General features: G+C 42.4%; 1 protein-coding gene across 3 annotated transcripts in view; it reads left to right on the forward strand.

Annotated features, from left to right (window-relative positions):
- Positions 1-22168, forward strand: part of NME7 (NME/NM23 family member 7) — a 101822-nt gene that overhangs the window by 55176 nt on the left and 24478 nt on the right. For all 3 annotated transcript variants that reach the window (XR_011358856.1, XM_069945626.1, XM_069945627.1), the window contains 4 exons: positions 4137-4242; positions 10364-10428; positions 12902-12970; positions 14257-14358. Coding sequence is in view for 2 of the 3 variants with exons in the window: in XM_069945626.1 (XP_069801727.1) it covers positions 4137-4242; positions 10364-10428; positions 12902-12970; positions 14257-14358 (342 nt within the window). In the remaining variant the exon portion in view is untranslated. The remainder of the gene's footprint in view (positions 1-4136; positions 4243-10363; positions 10429-12901; positions 12971-14256; positions 14359-22168) is intronic.

A 22168-nucleotide genomic window follows, 5' to 3' on the forward strand; every position in this document is an offset into this window, starting at 1 on the left:
GGAAGGTCACAGCTAGTCTGGGAACTTGGTGAGAAAAGATTGCAGGATATAGTGCTATGCAGGGCTGCCTTTTCTCCTCTCTGTGCTCACTCATACCCCTCTGCCTTTCCCCTCTCCATAGACCATAATGGACACAGAAATTCTGCTTATTATAAAGTGAGAAGGGAAGGTAGAAACAGCTTTGAGTACAGAAGGAAACACTTTTCCTTAATCCCTTAATTTGCTTAATTTTTCAGGATTTTATGTGACAAAAAAAAATCAGCAATTTTGCACTTTGGCAGGTGTGAGATTACACCATTTACTATGCAAGATCGGGAATGTGATCATTTTAATAGTTCTGGCGATTACACACGCGGTGATACCAATTAGGTTTATTTGTTTATTTTATTTATAAAATGGGAAAAGGGGGTGATTCTAATTTTTATTAGAGGGGGGTTTTCTTTTTTTTTTTTTTTTTTATACTCAAACTTTTAGTCCTCCTCGGGGACTTTTATTATAACTGCACTGATCTCTCATAGAAATCAGTTTAGTATACATTGTACATCACTAATCGTTTAGATCAGTGCTTTATTGCTCTGTGATCTGTGGATTACCGAGCCGCAATCTGTGTCAGTTTTGACAGCTGCATTTAAATGGCTGATTAGCGGGCACAGCAATCGCACCACGCCCACTAATAGCTGTGGTCCCCAGCTGCTGTTATTGGCAAGGGGGTAATAAAACCTATTACAGAGTTTAGTAAAATCGCTTGTACTGTTCATATTTATTGATTTATGAAAAATGACATTTAAATGACAGATACGCATTAGGGTATGTTTACACTGAGTAAAATAGGTGGAATCCTGCTTGCCTCAGTGTGTCAATGGGATGCCTCGTGTGCCTCCACTCTCCGCCTGTTTTAATCAGGGTGAACGCACCGTTAGGGTACAAACACACTTGCCGTGTCCGCAGCGAGTTATTCGCTGCGTACAGATGTAGCCAGGGTTAACATGATCCCTGACACAATTATTGGGTCAGGGATCATGCTAACCCTGGCTACATCTGTACGCAGCGAAAAACTCTCTGCGGATATGGCAAGTGTGTTAAGTCAATTAGAGCGTCGAATTAAATGCGTCATTGTGATCAAGTTAACACAGGCTACATCTGTATTCGCAGCGAGTTTCTCGCTGAGGATCCCGGCACTGTGTACTCAATGGCAGACAAACTCGCAGCAGGGATGTACATGCCTGCTGCGAGTTTGTCCGAAGCCTGCCCTGTTAACCCCCCAGCCGCCGGAGACTATACGTCCACTGATCCCGGCTCCGGCTTCCGCCAGCTTGCTTCAGGGCTCCCGACGTCTTCACGGCCCGCTCAGCCAATCAGTGCGCTGCGGCGGGGCAGCGCACTGATTGGCCGAGCACGACGTGCCGGGAATCAGCGAAGGAAGCCAGAGTATGCCAGAGCCAGGATCAGGTGACGTATAGTGTCTGGCGGCTCGGGGGTTAACGGGGCGGGCTGCGGACAAACTCGCAGCAGGGATGTACATCTGCCATTTGAGTACACAGGGCCGGGATACGGCAAGTGTGTTTGTACCCTTAAGGTTAAAAGGGTTGTCTACTCTGGACAGTCTAATTTTTGACAATGTTTGCATGTAAATCCCGGTGGACTATATAGAATGGACTCCCAGCATAAAAGACAAAAAGGTGGGGTGGGAAAAGCTATTAAAACTTAACTTTTATTGAGTATATGTTAAGAACCCCCACAAAAAAAACGTGATCCCGAAACCTATTATATACAATGCGGAACCTGTATACAGGACCTTACATGAGCCACAACAGGCCCAGTGTGAGCAAATCGGTGGCTTAATATGCATATTGCCACCCCCTGTGTACAGGAAGTTCACACAGTTATTTATGGGCATTGCTAAGCAAAACTAAATGTATAGTACCCTCCCAACGTGTTTCTGTCACAATTAAGTGATGTCATCAGGGGAGAAGGATACAATTCTAAGCCCAAACCTGGCCAAATTTCAAACAGTGGTAAATGTATGATTCATTCATATACCTTTGCATTTACTAACAATTTATTGTTCTGCATGGGTGACATGGCTTTTTAAAAATCCCATTCACTGTTATGAAAAGAAAACCCCTGAAAAAACAGAAAACCTGTCGTAGAACATGATCTAGTTATGTGTGGTATTTGGAGGAGATCTGTGTATTGTGATGAATATGATTATTATTTCTCCCCAACAAACTCAATTCTAAATGACTGGAAAAAGCATGGTTAATATTAATTTATGAGCTTAGCCAGACATCCGGGAAGCTTTGTACTCTTTGTGTACTTTAGGTAAAAGCTATTTGCAAGTGACCTCCATTTAGTTATGAGCCATACTGAGTGCATATGACATAAGGATATCTGTATAGGATGTATCGGCAAGCGTGATGTGCCTTGTTAAATAAAAATGTACAATTTTCTGCCTTTTTTTCCATGTAGCCTGAACAGATTTTTGATGCCTCGGTTCATACGAGTAAATTGGTATGCCACCAGAGCCAGATTAGCTGGTTTTACCCCTGTGTTGCTTCTGCGTAGAAGAGTTGCATGGCTTATGCTCAGAGGTTTATTCCTTATTCTTATATGGGAGACGTATTGATTATAGTGTCATAGTAATAAGTATAAAGAGCCCAAATAAGAATAACGGTGTAAGGTACGGTATTCGTTTTTCTGCATTGTCAAAGGAGCAGAAAGCAGTCTTCTCTTTCTGGTGGCTCCATAGAGAATGAATGAAGCTTCAGGAAAGGCGCTGATCTGCAGCTCCATTCATAACAAAGGAGCCGGTCTAGAGAGGAGGCATGGAGGTCGGACCCCCTGTGATCTCATGCTCACCCCCTATCCTGTGGAATTTTTAAATCTGAAAACCCCTTTAAAGACTTCTGGAATAGCTTTACAAATATACCCCAAGATTCCTACCCCCCCCCCCCCCTTTACTGATGGTACAATCACTTCTTAAATAGTGAGACTGCACCTTCCTACTCTGTGATTTGTGATAGCGTTTCATATAACTACACAAGCCTTGTATACCTAAGGGCGCTCACATGATGTACACAAACCTCTCACCATGGCAACAGATTTTTTTTTTTTTTTGTATACTTTTCAGTTTAAGTCACTTGAATAGTCACATGCCTTTTATACTATTTCCTGCTGTGACCGTGACTTACTGTACACTTTACATGTTGAATCCTGTTCTAGTTTAACAGATATTCAAAGACTATCTCTAAACATTTATATTCAAATTTATATCATTTTGCTGGAATAAATGTAGTAATGGATTTGAAAAGAGGAGAAATCTCAGTCTTTCTGTTATGACTTGTTCCCTGTTTATAGTCTGTTCTTGGCTTTGGCTTAAATAATCTGTCTGTGTAAACACACCATTAGGGCCTTATTAGATGTCCCATACCCACCTGTAAACAAGTGGGATCTCTGTGATTGGCATTCATTTACAGAGCTTCATCAGTTGTGTGGCCCTTTTCCTGCAGTAAACTGTACGCCGCACATCCCTGACATCACATGAGAAGATGTGCAGACAACAAATGGATCGCCCGGATCAGTCAATGAATCCTTTAGAATCAATGGAGCCGCGTCATGGAGGGGCGGGGGTTTCCTCCCACTGGGGGCGGGCCGGCCCGCCTCTAGTGCTTCACCCTCGACCCGGTAACCATGAATTGAACTGTGCCGTATGGGGGAACCGGGCCGCGGTTCCAAAAAAGGACCGTGGCACCGGCTTCCCCATGCCGGCGCCATTCGACTCATGTGCGATTTTAAAGAGAGTGTACCTGATAGTACATTCTCTTTAGGCAGTTCAGCAGATCATAATACAGGAGAGGAGAGAGAAGAGCTGGTGACTTGAACATCAGGCAGCTCCCTGACCGCTTAACCTTGGAATCAGACAGAGCAGTCTACCTTAAGGCCCAGAGCCATGAACAGATTTGTATGGTTCCTTGTTAGTTTTTAGATCCACCTGTGGCTTTGATGTTAGCGCTGTGCATGAATGAACCTCTTAGTATCCTTGTATGTAGTTAGTAGCGTCTGTAGACATTGTTAGTACAGACTAAGGTTTTTTTTTTTGTATTTTCCCTAATGATTTTCGTTCTTATCTGTGCTAGGAGTTAGAGTTTTTCTTTCCATCCAGTGGAGGCCGTGGACCTAAAAACACAGCTAAATTCACCCAGTGTACCTGCTGCATTATTAAACCCCATGCCGTATCAGAAGGTAAGCAGCGCTTTGTGTTCTTCTCATTTCATGGAATCCATTTATTTTCAGCATTTTATCTCCTGTCTTCATCGTATTCAAAAGGAGAAGCAGAATAAATCAGAAACCACATCCATCTCCATGTCACACAGTGCAATTACAGCCAGTAGGATTATCCCCCTCTTTTACAGGCTATATTCCTGCAGTTGTATTTTGCACGGCTGGCGTTTGGCCTGTTCCTATATTTATACAGTATGTTTGCCATTTACTTTAACTAAGATAAATATTAATTTTTTCATTTTTTGTTCTCCATTACATTCCAATCAGTCGTAAGAGCAGGGCTTTGTTTTTCACATTTTCTTTCCTAATAGGGAGTGACCTTTGGCAAGAACAGTCCAGAGTGTGTGGTTAGAGTATCCAGTTATACCCACAGGTCTTCTAAAAACTGATGTGTAAAGTTACATAAGAAAACAGTTATTATCCCAGTCATGCCCTGTATATGTTGTTTCTGTAGAATGAAAAGGGAATGATCAACTAATCAACATCTCTGGTACCTCTCGTGTAGCTCTATTGGAGGAACAGCCACAGAAATACCAACAAGGCTGATTCTATTTAAAGGAAATCTGTCACTAGGTTTATGCCGCCTTAAATGAGTTCAGCATAAACTAGTGACAGAAATGCTGAACAGATCGGTGTATTACTTCCATCATTCTGTTTAGCCGTTCTCCTAATATGCAGGAGAAAAGGATTCTTGCCACACACCTCCCCCGCCCCTCCAGCTGTTGATTGACAGTTTACTGTCTATACACAGCATGGATAGATAACTGCCAATCAGCAGCTGGTGGGCGGAGTTTTCTGCTTCTCCTAAATATCCAGGACTACTGGTCTCATACACATAATGGAAAGGACTGCTTGTTGTCCATGTTATTCAGAAGGAGATCTCCAAAGTATTTTGCACAAAACAGTGTAAGTGATACATCATTCTGTTCAGCTTCTCGGTCACTAGTTTATACCACTCTGAGATAGACTGTCAGTAGGTTTCTGCCGTCCTATTTAAGTGTTGATTCACACATACTGTATCGTTGCGGATTTCACACTGCAACTTTCCTGCACTGTGAGGCTATCTTCACACTACGTGAACAACTGGCCGGTCTTGGCCCGGATCATCCCGGGGTGGGTGTTATTATGTTTGTTTTTCGTTTATATGTCTGACTTACTGGCACCTGCCTACTACCATTTTGTGTCAGGATCATTCACTACTATGCAATGAGAGGTTGTCCTTGTATTTTATTGCTTTACTGCTGTCACACGCCGATCGTAATATGACAGCAACAGGATTCTGGATCCGCTGGTTGGAAACTGGACTTACTGTGGCCGCTGAGATATCAAGCAAACGGGACTCCTTTCTGTCTCATGTTATGGACTAACCTTCTTTGGGAATGAGACAGGGTAGGGTGGGGTATACTAATGTGGCTTAGCACGCTTTGGGTATGCTTACTGTGGCTCTACAACATGTAGAATGTTCTTATATTTCTTTTTTGCATATGAAAACAATAAACATATGTTTCAAAAAAAAAAAATGTTTATCATTCCGCTGTTAGAATATAGTGGCGTAGCTGTGTAAAAGTTAACTTTTCTGGGTCTCTCCTGGGTGATCCGGCTGTCACTGAGCAGGGAACCCAGAGAAGCATTAGGAGGATGCTTGGGGAGCTTGGACAAGTAAGCATGCTCTCTTTATTGTTTTTTAATAGTTAACTTATACATCGTTATGGCACAATATTCTCAAAGCAGAATGAAAAATATTAATGATGGGAAGTCAATGTAACATTGCTGAAAATGTCTTTAGTAGGATAGCTGGGCCAAATAGTTCTGTTGCTGAGAGAGGGACGTGCATTAAATCCTTCCCAATCTGGGGTATCTCTGAAGATTGCTTATAAACTAGGTATCCATTGTGTCTTGTATTAATATTATTGATAAGTGACATGATGAGAACATAGGTATGGTCATAAGCACAGAGCACTCACCTTTGCTCTAAGCCAATGAACTTCCTCATCTGAATGACCTATATGAATAACACTGTCCCCAGTGTGACCTTGTTAATGTATAACTATGTGAGCCCTGTCCCTCAGAAGGTATTGTAGATTATTTCCTTTTCTGCACTATGGGAGGTAGTGGAAAGTTACCTCTTCTGTGAACAATGTGAGCAAAGACCAGTCCTAACAAAATCAGTCGCTAGGCAGCAGATGCTATGATAATGCTGCCTGTAGCTGGAGCAGTGTGACGGAGGGGAGTCACAATTACCCCTGATGCATTCTGTAACATTGCCTTCCCATACATGAGCGACACACACCTCTGTGCCTGCATATACTGGAGTGCATTTCTGTCGTTCAAATATTTTTTTTTTTTTTTTTGTTGCAGAAATCAATAGTACAGATGATATTAAGAAACTTTGTAATCGAGTTTATTTGCTGAAAATACATTTTTATTATGAAAAAGCAGTTTGAAGCTCTCCCCCCTGTCTTCATGATTATCTATGGAGAGGGGAGGGGTTGAGGGAGATGAGGCACCAAAACAGGACAACAAAGAGTTAATTGACAGCTACATCACCGGGCTATCTCCTGTGAAGTCAACACTGACCTCTCTGACATCCGAATACCGGCTTTTACACAGGTCCCACTGTGTAATCCTTTGTTCTCTGCTGGCGACTAATCTCCCTCCTTCCTCCTACCCCCTCCCCTCTCCATAGGTTACACAGGGCACGACTGATATAAAGGAGTCAAGATTTCCTGATAATGAGCAGTGAATGAGAGAGAGGAGGGGGGGGGGACCTGGAGAAAGTCGTTTTGAATGCAGATAATGGCATATTTGCGACAGTAACACTTGATTAGACAGTGCGACAGTGACAAAAGATTAGAGAGGAGCACAACTGGAGAATGCTCAGGCTGAAACACGGAACATGTGAATAAGGCCTGCTTAAATCTTTCTAAATTAAAGGGTGCCCGACATAAAAAAAGCCTACAGACTACTGTAAAGTCACTGGGATCCATTGGTGTCTGTTGTATAATCCGTTTTCCTGCATTAAACATACTGTGGAGGAGGCCTTGTACTTTCCACAAAGAAAAATATGTAATAAGGTGTTGAACTACATTTAAAATGACACAAACCGTATTTAGATGTATGTGTGATGTCTTAGGCCTCAGAGCCTGCCATAACTGAGCCGCTGATACGGCCTGTGGCAGGCTATACCAGCAGAGCCCTGCTCACATAGATCAATGCAATGCGCTAAGGGCCTTTTACACAGGGTGATTACCTGCCAGGAGCATTGCCAGAAACGCTTCTGCTGCCATGTAAAACTGGCAGCGGTCATCCAAAGACCGGAAAATGCCCAATACTCGGCCGATCGCGTCTTTAAAACATGCTACAAAATTTATTGACCACCCGTCTTCCAGTGTAAATAGGGTAATGTGCGGCCGATAACAATTAATATACAGATATGTATATCATAGGATATGTATATATAACCATGTTGTCCGATTCCAGATCACAAGCAGTAGTGTATACTTACCATCCACGCTGCTTGTGATTGACAGTACAAGGTAGGTACAATTATTTATATGTACAGTGTGTGTATGTATGTATGTATATATTTTGTGTCCATATATTCCAGAGAGCATATTAAAATCGAGCTATGCTAAGAGTTCTCTGGAGCCATGCCTCAGGCTTTCTGTAATACTGTAAGAGATTTAGCTCCTCAGTCTATCTGTGTGAAGTAGTTCTATCAGACCATGATGCAGCTTCATTCCGTTTATAGTCTGCTATCTTTTACCTTTCTATCTGTAAGTGACTGTGAGGTTAAATATAGCCCTATATTCAGCACAAGCATTTGCAGCGTATAGTCAGGTCCTATGGTATTTAATTTCGTATTGGGTTCTGCAGCTTCATCTTACGCTCAGTCAGGCTGCCTCCCCCCTTAGAAACTTATCAATAAAACAGGATCGTCTCCTAATTTGCATATTTCTGATCTCCGTAAATTCTGTTACTAGTAGGAATAACTTTTTACAAGGAAGTGTATCGGTTTACTTTTATTATTTTAAATTAGTTTGAAAACCTTAATTGGGATTGGCTTTGATCTGTGATACTTGCTGAGCTTTTTACCGGGCCTCCTTTTATTAAAAGGAATACTAGCCTTGTTACACATCATAGTGCAGATTATATTCCATTCTGTTCCGGTCCACGATGTGTGGCCACTTTTGGGTTCTAAGACCTCAAGCCTTCCAGGGCTTATCAGTTGCTGTATGCCCTGCAGAGAGTGGTGTTTTCTTTCCAGTCTGATACAGTGCTCTCTGATGCCACCTCACCCCTATAGAAAACCTCTCCTGCTCTGGACAGTACCTGACATGGACAGAGATGGCAGCAGAGAGCACTCTGTCGGACTGGAAAGAATACACCACTTTTTGTAGGGCATACAGCAACTGATAAGTACCTGAAGACTTGCGTTTCTTTTTTAAATGGAAGTAAATTACAAATCTATATAACTTTCTTACACAATCTGATTTAAAAACAATTATTTTTCTCCAGAGTACTCCTTTAGGGGTTTAAAAGTCAAAATAAATATATGCCACTTAAAGGGGTATGCAGATAGGGAAAACTGCATAAAAATAGTTACATGTGTATATATAAAACAATTAAAAAAAAAAAAAAGGTATGCTTACCTCTCTGCAGTCCTCCTACGGGTCTCCGGTGTCCCCCAGAGATGATCCCGCCTCTACTTAAAAGACAGGATGACCGCCCACTCAGTCGATCACTGGCTGCACCACTGTCCCTACTAAGTCAGTGATTGGCTGAGTGGGCTGATATGCCCGAGATAATTCTGTCCCGGAAGTGGAGGTGGGTTCATCTCTGGGGGGGGGAGCACAGAGAGGTAAGCATAGCTTCTTTAGGCTAGATTTACATGTAACATATCCGCAGCAGATTTCTTGTTGCAAGTTTGCAGCGTAATTCGCTGCAGATACTTGCCCATTCACTTCAATGAGCTGATCTACTCACAGTGGGATGACAATCCCTCTGTGAGTATGTATAGTAAGTTGTCCCAGAAAATAAGGAAACTTTTTTTTCTTTCGGATAAGTTTTTGGTTTGGATGCTGTTAGATGCAATTTGTTAGAAATATACATGTCATAGTCAAGCTGTGTCCATTTAGTCATTTTCCTCTAAAAATTGAAGAGGAATTCCGGTGTCCAAATAAACGTGATATAATGCTGAGGCTGTAATAAAATAGAAAAAGCAATGCTCACCTTGCCCCGGTCCCCTGCAGCATCCACTGTACACCAGAAAACCAGACATAAGAGTATCCCTTTTAATTTTATTGTGCTTAAAATGATATTATATTGAAGGAGTTGTCTGTTTAAATTAGTGGATTTGCAGTAAAAATACAGTCACCGCTATGCCTGCTTATCCCCAGATCACGAGGGCCCAGTCCCTGCGTACAGTGGAGAAGCGGCTGCTCACACATGGTTACTCTCCATTAAAGTCTATTGGATATACACAAACCATTGGAACCCCCGAACAGGCACAGCTTTTTAACATGTCTATAGACATGTCCAGGATTGGGCCCAAGGGGAGCAGGTAAATCCCATGGTGGGCCCTTGATATAGAGTGGACCCACTCCTCTGTCTAGTTTTAACAGAGACACAGGCACTCACCCTGTGGCTGACAGACTGTGCAAGTGGTGAGATGACGAGATATCAAGTCACCTTGTCACTTGCCTCTGGTGTCACATGTCAGATGTACTCTCCTTATCCTATCAGCCTGCAACCTTGTTCACCCAAGTGTACCCGGTACATATTATATGGTGAAAATGCAACTGGTCCCCCCAAAAAAACAGCACCCCACCCCCCCCCATAAGGGGTTAACCTGTTACCACTCCTTGACAGAACAGTACCACAAGGGCCCTAGATAATAAGACCTAAAAGTGATGTGGTAATATTTTCCTGTACAGTAACTGTGTGCTGGACCCCAGAATCATTTCCAGTGGTGGGCCCCAATGTACCCAGTGTAATGGCAGACATGCTGTAAAAGTATTTTGGATGAAACCCCCTTTAATTTCTATAAATTGACTTAAATTTTCTTTTTATATTTTTACAGGCCTAACAGGAAAAATTATAAATCAGATACTGGATGCAGGCTTTGAAATATCTGCCCTGCAAATGGTAAGATTATATAGATAGTTATGTCCGTGCTAACCCCAAATGAAGATGGTAGTTAAAGGGGTAGTTCAGCAAAAAAAAAAAAATTCATTCAAATCTACTGGTGTCAGAAACTTTAAGTTACATTTGTTAAAAAATCTCAAGTCTTCCAGTACTTATCAGCTGCTATATGTCCTGCAGGAAGTCATATTCTTTACAGTTTGGAGAGCAGGTGAGGTTTTCTATAAGGATTTGCTACTGCTCTGGACAGTTCCTGACATGGACAGAGGTGGCAGCAGAGAGCACCGTGTCAGACTTGAAAGAATACGCCACTTCCTGCCAGACATACAGCAGCTGATCAGTACTGGAAGACTGGAGATTATTATTTTTTTTAATAGAAGTAAATTACAAGTCTCTGGCACCAGCTGATTTGAAATATATATATATATATATATATATATATATATATATATATATATATATATATATATATATATATATATATATATATTTTTTTTTTTTTTTGTAATGAACAACCCCTTTAAGACCTCGCACTAACATAAGGAACTGTTATTCTGGAGGTAATAGAGCAAGCAGGCTGGCACCCTTAGTGGTAGGTGATAGGGGGCTCTGCTGTATTCATCTGACATGAGGTGATCAGGGATTTCATAGCGGCCCTGTTCTGTACTGTGTAATAGAGAGATGCCGTTCTGCATTTATGCTGACAATGACTATACCGCTTTTCAGCAATTTTATGTCTAGCAAAGTATTCTTGTTCTAGTAATGATCTAGTTTATTCCTGGAAACTTCATTACAGTAATGTAAATATGAAGCGATGTTTTGCTGTGATTCTAGCAATTCCCATGAACCATTGCTAAATGTATAGGAAGTGCATTGTCTCGGTTATTGGCGTTCTAATGGTTTACACTTAATACCATACTACTTCCCTGTTATGACATCCCCTACAAGAGATATGTTTTTCAAAATGCCCAATAAGTTGATCAGTTGTTCGGGAACCATAGCTTTGTTACATTGTATTGGTAGCTGGAATTACATTTTTTTATATATGGAAATCAAAGGAGACCCTGCTATATAAAATACAGGAAAGGCTCCTTTAATTGTTTGAGGTTACGGGTCCATGATTTTAGCCTGCTCTACTGAGAGGAACTGCTAAAATTTCCTGGGCCCGGTCACACTGAGCAAGAGAGGCAGAAATTCCGCTCGGAATCCTGCCTGTCTGTGTGTTTCAGTGTGATGTCTCGCACGCCTCCGCTCAAGGAATTGACAATTCCCATCATGCCTGGCTTTAGTTTTGGCTGTCCAGGCATGATGGGAATTGTAGTTTTGTAACAGTGGTAGGGCCTGAGTTTGACACCTGGGCCCTCAGGGGTGGCTCAAAGACAAACTGGTTGGGTGGCACTGGCACAGTGGATTCACATCCACTGCCCTTTGCAAACGCTTTATGTCTGTAGATCATTTTAGCCATTGCTGGTGATATAACTCCCGTCTTATGTATTCTGCTAAGGAGATGTATAATTACATAGATGGTGATTTGTAATGCCGAATATACCTTATGCTGATGTTTCGGGTCATTGGCAGAACTCCTCTCAATGATCATTGGATAGCAGAAACATGCATGTCATGGTTTAGTCTAAGGGTGTGTTCACACGTACAGGATCTGCCACTTCAAATCTGAGCCATCAAACCTGCTACAGATTCTGTACGTGTGAACGCACCCTAAGGCTACGTTCACACTACCCCCGGGTCACGAAACGGACGGTCTCTGCATGGTTCATCCCGGCCGTTACTGCAGTATCGGCTGGATGATCTTTTGGCCGCAGGGTTCTGATGCAGGCGCATTAGCGCGCGTGCCTGCATCAGAACCTCCCACAGCTCACAATGAAGCAATCAGCCGAAGCCGCTCGCTTCATTGTGTGAACTGACAGGTCTTTCTGCGACTGCAATTCACTGAATTGCGGCCGCAGAAAACTGACATGTCAGTTATTTGTGGCCCAATACGGGATCCCGGCCGGAGCATATACGATGTGTATATGCTCCGGCCTGGATCCCATACAAGAGAAGGCAGTTCCACACCCTACAAAGTACGGTCGTTGTTGCCGATGGTAACAACGGTCATACTTTTACGTAGTGTGAACATAGCCTAAATCTAGATATGTCTGTGCACTAGAAGTCAGAATACCCAATGGCAAACCACATAAATCTACTCGGATGATGCAAACACAACTCAAATAGTAACACTGTTCATGGACCTATAGAATTATATGTAAAGGCATGTAATCCTGAACACCCTTTCACTGCCAGACCCACGCGGTTGCCTCAGTTATCAGTATTGTTTATGTCATTGCTCCCCTTAAAAGCCACTTGTTGACTCAGTGATCAGTGCTATTCGAATGTTCCAGAAATAGATGTAATTGAATCGTGCCCACTTAACTTGTAATCTGATTTTAGATTATCTCGTTCTTCGCTTGTGTTTCAGTTTGCCATGGAAAAGGCCAATGCTGAAGAATTCTATGAAGTTTACAAAGGGGTTGTAGCTGAGTATACTGTAAGTACAATTCACACTGCCCCCTGCCTGTTATAGGGCAAGAGGGGAATCTACCTCCTCTTCTTGTTATCTTATAGACAGAAGAAAAGGGGACAGATTACTAACCCCTTTCTTTAAATCCATGTAACTGTACGTCTATTTTAGTGGGAAGTTTCCACAAATAGATGTAGAGGAGCAGCAGGTGCTAGGTGTTATATAGGTACAATAACTGGAATTGGTTATATCACTCATCCCATGTCTTTAGCCCCCCTAGATGTGCAGCAGTCACTGGGGCATCTAAGTGGTTTAATAACAGGAGGAAGCTCCCTCTGTCACTCCATAATAATGTATGTGCACCCCAAAAAGATCATTACAGGCAGGGGATAGGGGGAGAATAAAAAAATACAAGATGTTTACTGCTCCTTCCAGAGCCTGCCAGCTGTCATCTCCTTCCGGGTTCCGGGTATGTCCTCACAGACTGGTGGTATTCAGCCCACTCAGCCAATCGGCGACTGCAGTGGTGTCCTGCCCTAGTCACTGACTGGCTGGCTGGGTTGTGACGTAGTCGGAGGGGAGCTCAGAAGACAGCAGATGGGGTCCAGGAGCGGGACGCAGCTCTGAGCAGAGACAGGTTCCTATAATTTCTTTTTATTTCCCCCCCACCCTCTGCCAGACTAAGCCTATTCCTGAAAGGGCCAATAAATATGTTGCTTGTCACATTGAACTCTTCCAAAGTTTACTCCATTTCATACATTACCCATGGCTCTCTAGTAGCGGCAGCTAAGGTCCATGTAGATAACAGGCAGTCGAGTAGCATTGCCACGAACCACCATACCAGACTGTTGTAAGGAGACAGTAGATCTATAAAACTATTGCATCTATTCAGTTTCGAGCAGACCTGTTAACAAATATGTTAGCTACCCACAAACCTTTACTTTTCAGACGTGAAGACCATCTAGTGCTCATTTCATCTGACCCTAAGTGTTATAAGTGGTATATTACTTCATTATCAGAGATGAGCGAGACTATGCAATATAATTTTTCCTATTCCCAAAAATCAATTTGTACATTTTCAAAACAATGTAAATGTGATAAAATAGGGCAAGATGGGTGAAGAGCAGGATACCCGTGCACTGACAGACCTAGAAAAGCACTGAATAAATAAGAAGTCCACTGCTGTAGCACCAGGCACCCCCAGTTCTGTGCTGTCTGGTATCTTTATATAGGACAATAGTGTAATTCAGGTATCAGGTCTGTCAATATTATACCAGATTTTACTAACTAGAAACCATCTTACTTTCTTCTAGGAAATGGTGGTTGAACTGTGCTCTGGCCCTTGTATAGCAATGGAGATACAGGCAGCTGATGCTCCCAAGTCGTTTAGAGAGTTTTGTGGACCTTCCGACCCTGTAAGTAAATGCCATGGAGTATTCTCTTAGGATTACATGTTGCAGTTTATAGATGCATATGTCTTTGTGTCAACAAATGTTCTACACGTGGGTTATATTATCGCTTCTTCGTCCAGCTTTAAGTCTGACACAGTGCTCTTTACTGCCATCTCTGTCCATGTCAGGAACTGTCCAGAGCAGCAGCACTATGTCAGACTGAAAAGAATACTCAACTTCCTGCAGGACATACAGCAGCTAAGTAAAGTAAGACTTGAGATTTTAAAATAGAAGTAAATTACAAATCTATATAACTTTCTGAAACCAGTGGATTTGAATGGAAAATATTACCCCTTTAACTGCTAAATTACCACTGTCAAAGCTGTAAATTGCATTGGTGGTGATATAGCGGGACCGATCGGCTTTCCGCAACATGATCATTGGCAGGTGATCTGTAGTCATAGCAGACTAGAGCAATATGTTAGGCCTCCCATTACTGATCCGCTGGCCGACTGTAAAATCACATCACATATTGCACTGGTCAATATAATACTATAGTATTACATTGATCAGTATGAGCAATCATGATTGCCCATACATGTCCTAAGGGACTAAAAAAAATATTTTTAAATCAATAATTTTATTTTTATTTTTTTTAAATGTAACCTCTTAATGATACGCATTTTTACAGTAGCTTAGTGGTCGTTGCCGAGAGAGAGGGCTCAGAAGTTGACCTTATTCTTCATGCGGCAGGTGTTGGCTATATGTTATATCAGATACCTACTGGAACTGTCTGGGATCCCAACAGTACCCCCTGTAACGGCACGTGGCCATGTCCATTACCCCCACCTGCTGTGGGTCACACTGTGCTGTGATCATCCCCCTCTCTTTCAGCTTCTCTAGTACTGAGCTGGCCTCCCGGAAGATTGGGCTTCCTCTTGTGGCAGGCATGCGCCTGTCCACCTGTATTTGTAAGCTCAGTCCACAGGCTCTAGAGTCTTCTGGCATGTTCTCCTGAGGGTATATAGTCTCCACCTCCTCACCTCTTTACTCAGTCAGCAACTATGTCTTTTCTAGCGATCTTCTAGCTGTTTGGACCTCAGTCCATTCCCAGTTCAGCTTCAGTCTAAACTACGTCCTTATGTTACATTCTGCAATTCTACCTATACTCCAGCACTCCTTCAGTTCTTTAGTCGGTTGGCCCTGAGGTCCTTCCCTGAGGGTAGCGACCTGGGAGATTCCCACAGGAAAGACCAACTGGCCTTGCGGCAAGCACTGGTGAAAGCTGGGAGCTCTTTAGATTGCTCTCCATAGGGAAGGAACGCCAGCACTTCTTGGGGATCCATGGGATCCACCTCCTCGTGCTTGGACCATCCATTACACGCCCACGACACAAACGCAGGGTGCCGATCAACCTGGTAACCTGCTGGTAGTTTCCCTTTAAGGTTTTATGGTGTTAATTTAACAAAAACCACACAAGTTATTAAAAATGTTTTGAAATGCCAGGTATGCTTTACATTCTCCGAGATGCTGATCTGGAGGTGTAGTCTGCTCTTTGTAGGCAAAAACATTAGTATTTGTCCCAGTACTGGTCAGTCATTCAGCGCTATATACTAGTGTGGGAATGGAAGGCGAACAGCTTTAAATCCTATTAAATCGAGAACCATGCCAAGTAATGATGGCAGGTGCTAAAGCTAATGGCCTTCTAAAAATAAGACATTGGTCTAGTTAACAGAAATCAGACAAATGGATCAGGGTAGATGGATCAGATAGATTGGCAGAGGATCCTGTTACTACACATACTACTCTAGTGACACTCACAACCTGAATAGAGTGTCTCTGTAAATGATGGTGATAAACTGCATGGTAGGTAGAATCCTATTATACCATAATATCTCCATACAGAATATTGATACATATACCTTTAGAACATAATGGTTATTACTAAGCATTCCCAAATGAACTACTATTCACCAAAACAAAGGGAATAAACCAAAAACCATATAAGTTGGACCCTGGCCAACAATCCTAGGAGCAATTCACACGCCTATAATATGGGGAAGAAGCAAAGGGTAGAAAATACACAATTGACTGTGTATTTGTACAGCATAGATTGACATGCATTGTCTTCTTTGTAATTTTGGGATGACATTTCAGTATACTAGTAGCATGAGCAACAATGCTGGGAAGAGTAGTGTTCGTATCCATAGTAAACTAGCAAAACCCAATAGTTGTGTAGACCTCTGCAAAGTCATTGTTTGTGTGGTGTAATTCTCTGGAGAAAATGGTACATCCATATACTTATCACTGATCCATCCGCTTTTCAGCTCTATACACTATTAGGCTAAGTTCACACTGCGTATGAATCAGTCCGTAGTTCGTACGCCGCCAAACATGTGCGGCTGAAACTACGGGCGTGGGAAAAATCGACATGCGGCCGGATGCGTACGAACCGCGAACATACGCCCGTAGTACAGTTATGCTTCCCTAGCTAGCTGCGATCTGAGGCAGGTCGTTTACTTGGAAATCTTCGCCCAGCCCCGTTATCCACACAGAACCTTTTGGATCGAAAAATCAAGTTCAATTTGGCTGAAATAAGTACTCCGTACGGGACCGCATGGAAATCCACGGCCGTGAGTTTCAACATTTCCGTCCTCAAACAATGGTCTTGTTCATTTTTCACGGCGCCGTATACGATCCGGCCGTAAGCTCATACGTAGTGTGCATTGTGCGGGCGTATATCGTATACTTTCAAGTGAACGCATCAACCTCAAAACTACGTGCGAATATTCGAAGTACGCACTACGGACGGATTCATACGCAGTGTGAACATAGCCTCAACAACAGGAATTAGGAAAGTATTACTTGGGACGATTTTTCAGCGTTAAACAATCTCAAACAACCAATGTGACAAATGGCCTTAAATCGCTCACAATTTTACACAGGGCGATGATGGTTACTTGCGGTCGTTCTTGCCCTTGTCCTTTCCTGGCTGATAGACCAGGGAACGTCCGAACGACGTGTTATTACACAATGAAAATAGGTCCAGATTCTATCAATCAACGATTTCTCGTTGGTCGTTTCATTGTTGCCTGCTATTACACAACGATTAATTTATCGTTTAAATGCGAATGATCTAACGATTTTTAGAACGATAATCTTCCCGTGTAATATGGCCCTAAGTCACGTTTTAACCATTAGTGCATAAGCCCACACACCTAGTCAAGGTTCCTGATACATGTGAATCCCTAACTAAAAAAAAAAATCCTTGTGGCGACCACTACCGCATCAACAACAGCACCAGTGGAGGAAGCGACCCAGTCGCCCAGCAGCCCCAATGCTGCCAGACATAGCCCCTGTGTGGTCTGGACAACACCACCCCCAGACCCCACGCAGCCACAGCAATGGCCGCCAATGAAACCACACCACACAAGGTAGAAGCAGAGTGGAAAAAAACCTTACCCTGTGCTATCAGCCGAGGACTGCATGTATCCAGGTGTAGACCTAATACATGTATACTGATTAAAACCAGCCTCCTGGCTGAAAGCACAGGGAAACACATGGTGCTGTTGTTGCAGTGATGGTCGCCACGTGGGTCTGCACCATTTTTAAGCACTTTGATCCAAATGTGACTAACACCTAATGTTAGTAATCTATAGTGCTAAGAAGCAGAGTGATCAGTCATAAGTATATGGATGTGCGACCATGTCTGTTTTTTTCTCTCAGAGAATTATTTGTGTGGTGTGATTCTGAATCCTTTTGTCCCATGCTTTGTACTACCATACATACTAGTATACATTAGTAGGTTAGCAAGAAGTAGGGGTTGAATGAAAGTGTATGATTTCAGGTTCAGACTATATGTGGCGATGTTCCTCATGATTGGAGAACAGCCGTTGTTATACCCATCCACAAGAAGGGGAGTAGAGAAGAGCCCAGTAACTACAGGCCAGTGAGCCTGACATCTGTAGTAGTGAAAATGATGGAAACTCTTCTAAAAAAGAAGATAATAGATCACCTAAAGGTGCGTTTACACGTAACGATTATCGCGCGAATTTGTGCGATAACGATCTAATTCGAACGATAATCGTACGTGTAAACGCATCGAACGATCAAACAACGAATAAAAAATCATTCATTTTGATCTTTCAACATGTTATCAAATCGTCGTTCGCAAAAAATCGTTCCGTGTGAACAGTCGTTAGCCGATTTAACCAATGTGTGAGATAGGCTTAAGCGATCGCAAAACGATTTTCCGTACGATATATCGTACCGTCTAAACGCTGATCATTATGAAAAAAAAATCGTTACTCCGACATCTTTAATCGTACGACCGGGCCAATTATCGTTTCGTGTAAACGCACCTTAAGAATCAACAATTTGATGGATCTAAACCAACGTGGCTTTACTATGGGCCGATCATGTCAGACTAATGTCAGTGATTTGTTTGATTTCTTGTAGTGTGAAAAGGGATAAGGCCACTGCGGGCCATCATACTTACTATGGGCCCTATTACACGTGATTATTGCGTGGAAAATCGTTATATTGTTCGAATTTAATCGATAATTGTTCCGTGTAATTGCAGGCAAAGATCGAATAGTCATTGATTGTTGCTTTAGATCTGACCCTAAAACCATTATTAATCGTTCGCTGTAATTCCACATTCGTTCGCTAATCATTCAGTGTAATTGCACATTGTTCCTCCTTTTGCTGGGATCAGATGGAGTGACCGATCGTTGTAAGGATCATAAATATTAACTATCGTTCTGTGTAATAAGGGGAACGATTTCAGGTTAACGATAAACAAACTCACTTGCGATCGTTTATCGTTAATGGCTAATTGTTAAAAATCGCTTTGTCTAATAGGACCCTAACGGTTAACATCACTGAACCGGCATAAATCATTGCAGAACTCTGTGTTATAGATAGATATTACTGTGCGGTGCAGCCAGCAGCGGCACAGTGCCCGTTTTATGGAAGGCTGGTACCTCCTAATAACTCATGGGGTGGGGAGTTTAAAATGTCACCGATGGGTATAGGCAACTAGTCCCAGGCTGTGGCTCAGCAGTATTACCGTTTGATGTCTGTAAGCATCTTGTCATGTGGTGAATTCAGAGGGAGTACCGCCTAAGGCTCTGTTAGCATATTATCCACCTCTTGCCGTTTTTTTTAATGCCATCCACATTTTTGACAATAAGGATGTTAGAGATGCAGAGAAAAGCGTCTAATTCAGTAATAAAGGTCTGGCCTTATAATAAAAGAGACGTCTGTTTGCTTATAGTGGTAGGAGTGAAGTCTGAAGACTTTCCACTTCTATTATCTGGGCTGCTGACTTAAAGGGGTTATCCGGAGTTCCGACAACTTTTAATATATAGCTGCTGTTATACAGGGAGCAATAAACAGCCTATGCTTACCACCCTGCACTCTGCGGAGACCCCACTGGAGGATACTAGGGGAGCACAGAGAGGTAAGCAAAGGCTGTTTATTGTTTTCTATATAACAGTAGCTATACATTAAACATTGTCTAACGCCAGATAACCCCTTTAAGGCCCTATTACACTGTGCTATTATCTACCAATCCAACAGATCTCTCCCCATGTATTAGAGATAGTGATCAGCCAACAAGTGATTGTCTCTATGCACATGTGTCATAGGTGATGCGTGGCCGACGGATGGTTAGTATAGTATGCTCAGTACGGTGTGGCCTCAGGCTGGCTTTGTGAGTTTCAGATACAGCTACTGCATATCCTCTCCTATCATATTAACCTTTTACAGGCAGCTATGTCCTAGTCTGGCAGATCAACGCATCACAGACGAAGTCTTATATGACTGATATATAAATTCTGTATAAAGTAAAGCTCTTGTTTGAAAGTTCGCGCCAATGTACTGACACAGCCGTGCGGCTGTGTCAGTACACTAGCGCAAACTTTGAAACCGTATCTGAGCTCCCGACATCATAATTAATCATGACACTGGGAGCTCCGAGGTCCAGTCTACAGAACAACGTCCCTGTACAGACATGATTCTGCAGATGTGTGGCTTAGCCCTGTGTTCCTGTAACACTGAGGAAAATCATCAGATTTGAGAAAAAGTTTGATAATTTTATCCACTGGGATCTATTGGCTCTTTCCCAGGACAGGTCATCCTGGCATTGCCCAGGATCCCTACCCTCATGTCCATTACTGGTGCCTGGTATTGCAGTTCAGCCCTGCGTACTTGAATGGGGCTGAGGCACAGTACCTGACAACCTATGGGAGTGATGCTGCTCATTGATCATTTCCCAGCCATGGACACCCTCTTTCAGGTCCTGCATGCTATTGACATCGCACTTGAACTAAATATCTATCCTCCAGCACAATCCATGAACACCAAGCATTGTAGTTCCTCCTATAAGATCCGAGCTCCTTTCCACATGTCACGTTACTTTTTCAGCGTTGATGCAATGAAGCTCGTCTTTTCTGCCTTAAGATGGTTCCTGTTTTTTTTCCATTGTGCTTCATGTACATGTACTTCTTGTACTCTTTAGAGCGGTACTATAATAGCGTGTGCAGAAAGGTTGTAGCATTTTCATTTCCCTGCGGCTATCCTAGAACATTGGAAGTCACACAGTACCGCGCTGAGGTTTATGCTGAGAACACAATCCAGTAGATCAGGTTTCTAAGACTCGTCCCCTTTTTTTTTCCCCTATTGAAGAATTTATTAGCATAAAGAAGGTGATGTGACATGTACGAATATAAGATCTGTCTGTACACCTCTTCATTTATGACTCGCCACATTAGGCTGAGACAGATTAAAGGGCGCCCATGTTGCTTTTCTTTAGCCTCTTTGCACTAGGCACGATTTCTGCTGTGTTTTTATAGGATTTTATTTTATTAAAGGAGTACTCCGGCAAAAATATTTTTCTTTCAAATCAACTGGTTTCAGAAAGTAATATACCATATTTTCTGGCGTGTAAGGCGACTGGGCATATAAGACCACCCCTGACTTTTAAGAAGATTGTGAGTTTTTGTTTTTTTTTTTTTTTTTAATAGTGGTCACCCCATACGGTTCGGATGCAGCCATTTTTAAGCTCCCCCACCTTTTGAGGCATCCATACCATCAGAAGATTTTTCGGGGTTAAAAAGTCGTCTTATACGCCGGAAAATACTGTACATTTGTAATTTACTTATATTTAAAAATCTCCAGTTGTCCAGAACTTATCAGCTGCTGTATGTACTGCAGGAAGTGGTGCATTCTTTCCAGTCTGACACAGTGCTCTCTGCTGCCACCTCTGTCCATGTCAGGAACTGTCCAGAGCAGGAGAGGTTTTCTATAGGGATTTGCTGCTGCTCTAGACAGTTCCTGACATGGACAGAGGTGGCAGCAGAGAGCGCTGTGTCAGACTGGGAAGAATACACCACCTACTGCAGGACATACAGCAGCTGATAAGTACTAGAAGACAGGAGATTTTTAAATAGAAGTAAATAACAAATTTATATAACATTCTGAAACCAGTTGATTTGAAAGAAAGAGTACCCATTTAATAATAATAATCTTCATTTATACAATGGCAACATATTCAAGATATTCAGCCAGTAGGAGCGAGGCCGCTGCTCGCAGGAGCTTACAATCTATTCGCTTTGAATGCTGCACTTTGAATAGGTCTTAGATAATCGTATCATTTTATGGCTTTCTGAGGACGGACTTGGACAGATACATAAGATAAAAGACAACAACTGCACGTAATGACCTGCCCGGTGAATGATTTATTAACTAGAGAGAATATGTTGCCTATTAGGTTGTAGCTTGATACAGACTCTGAAATGTCAATGAGCAGCGGCATGCAGAAAAGCCCCAG

The sequence above is a fragment of the Dendropsophus ebraccatus genome, chromosome 11 (genome assembly GCF_027789765.1).
Source record: "Dendropsophus ebraccatus isolate aDenEbr1 chromosome 11, aDenEbr1.pat, whole genome shotgun sequence".
NCBI lineage: Eukaryota > Metazoa > Chordata > Amphibia > Anura > Hylidae > Dendropsophus > Dendropsophus ebraccatus.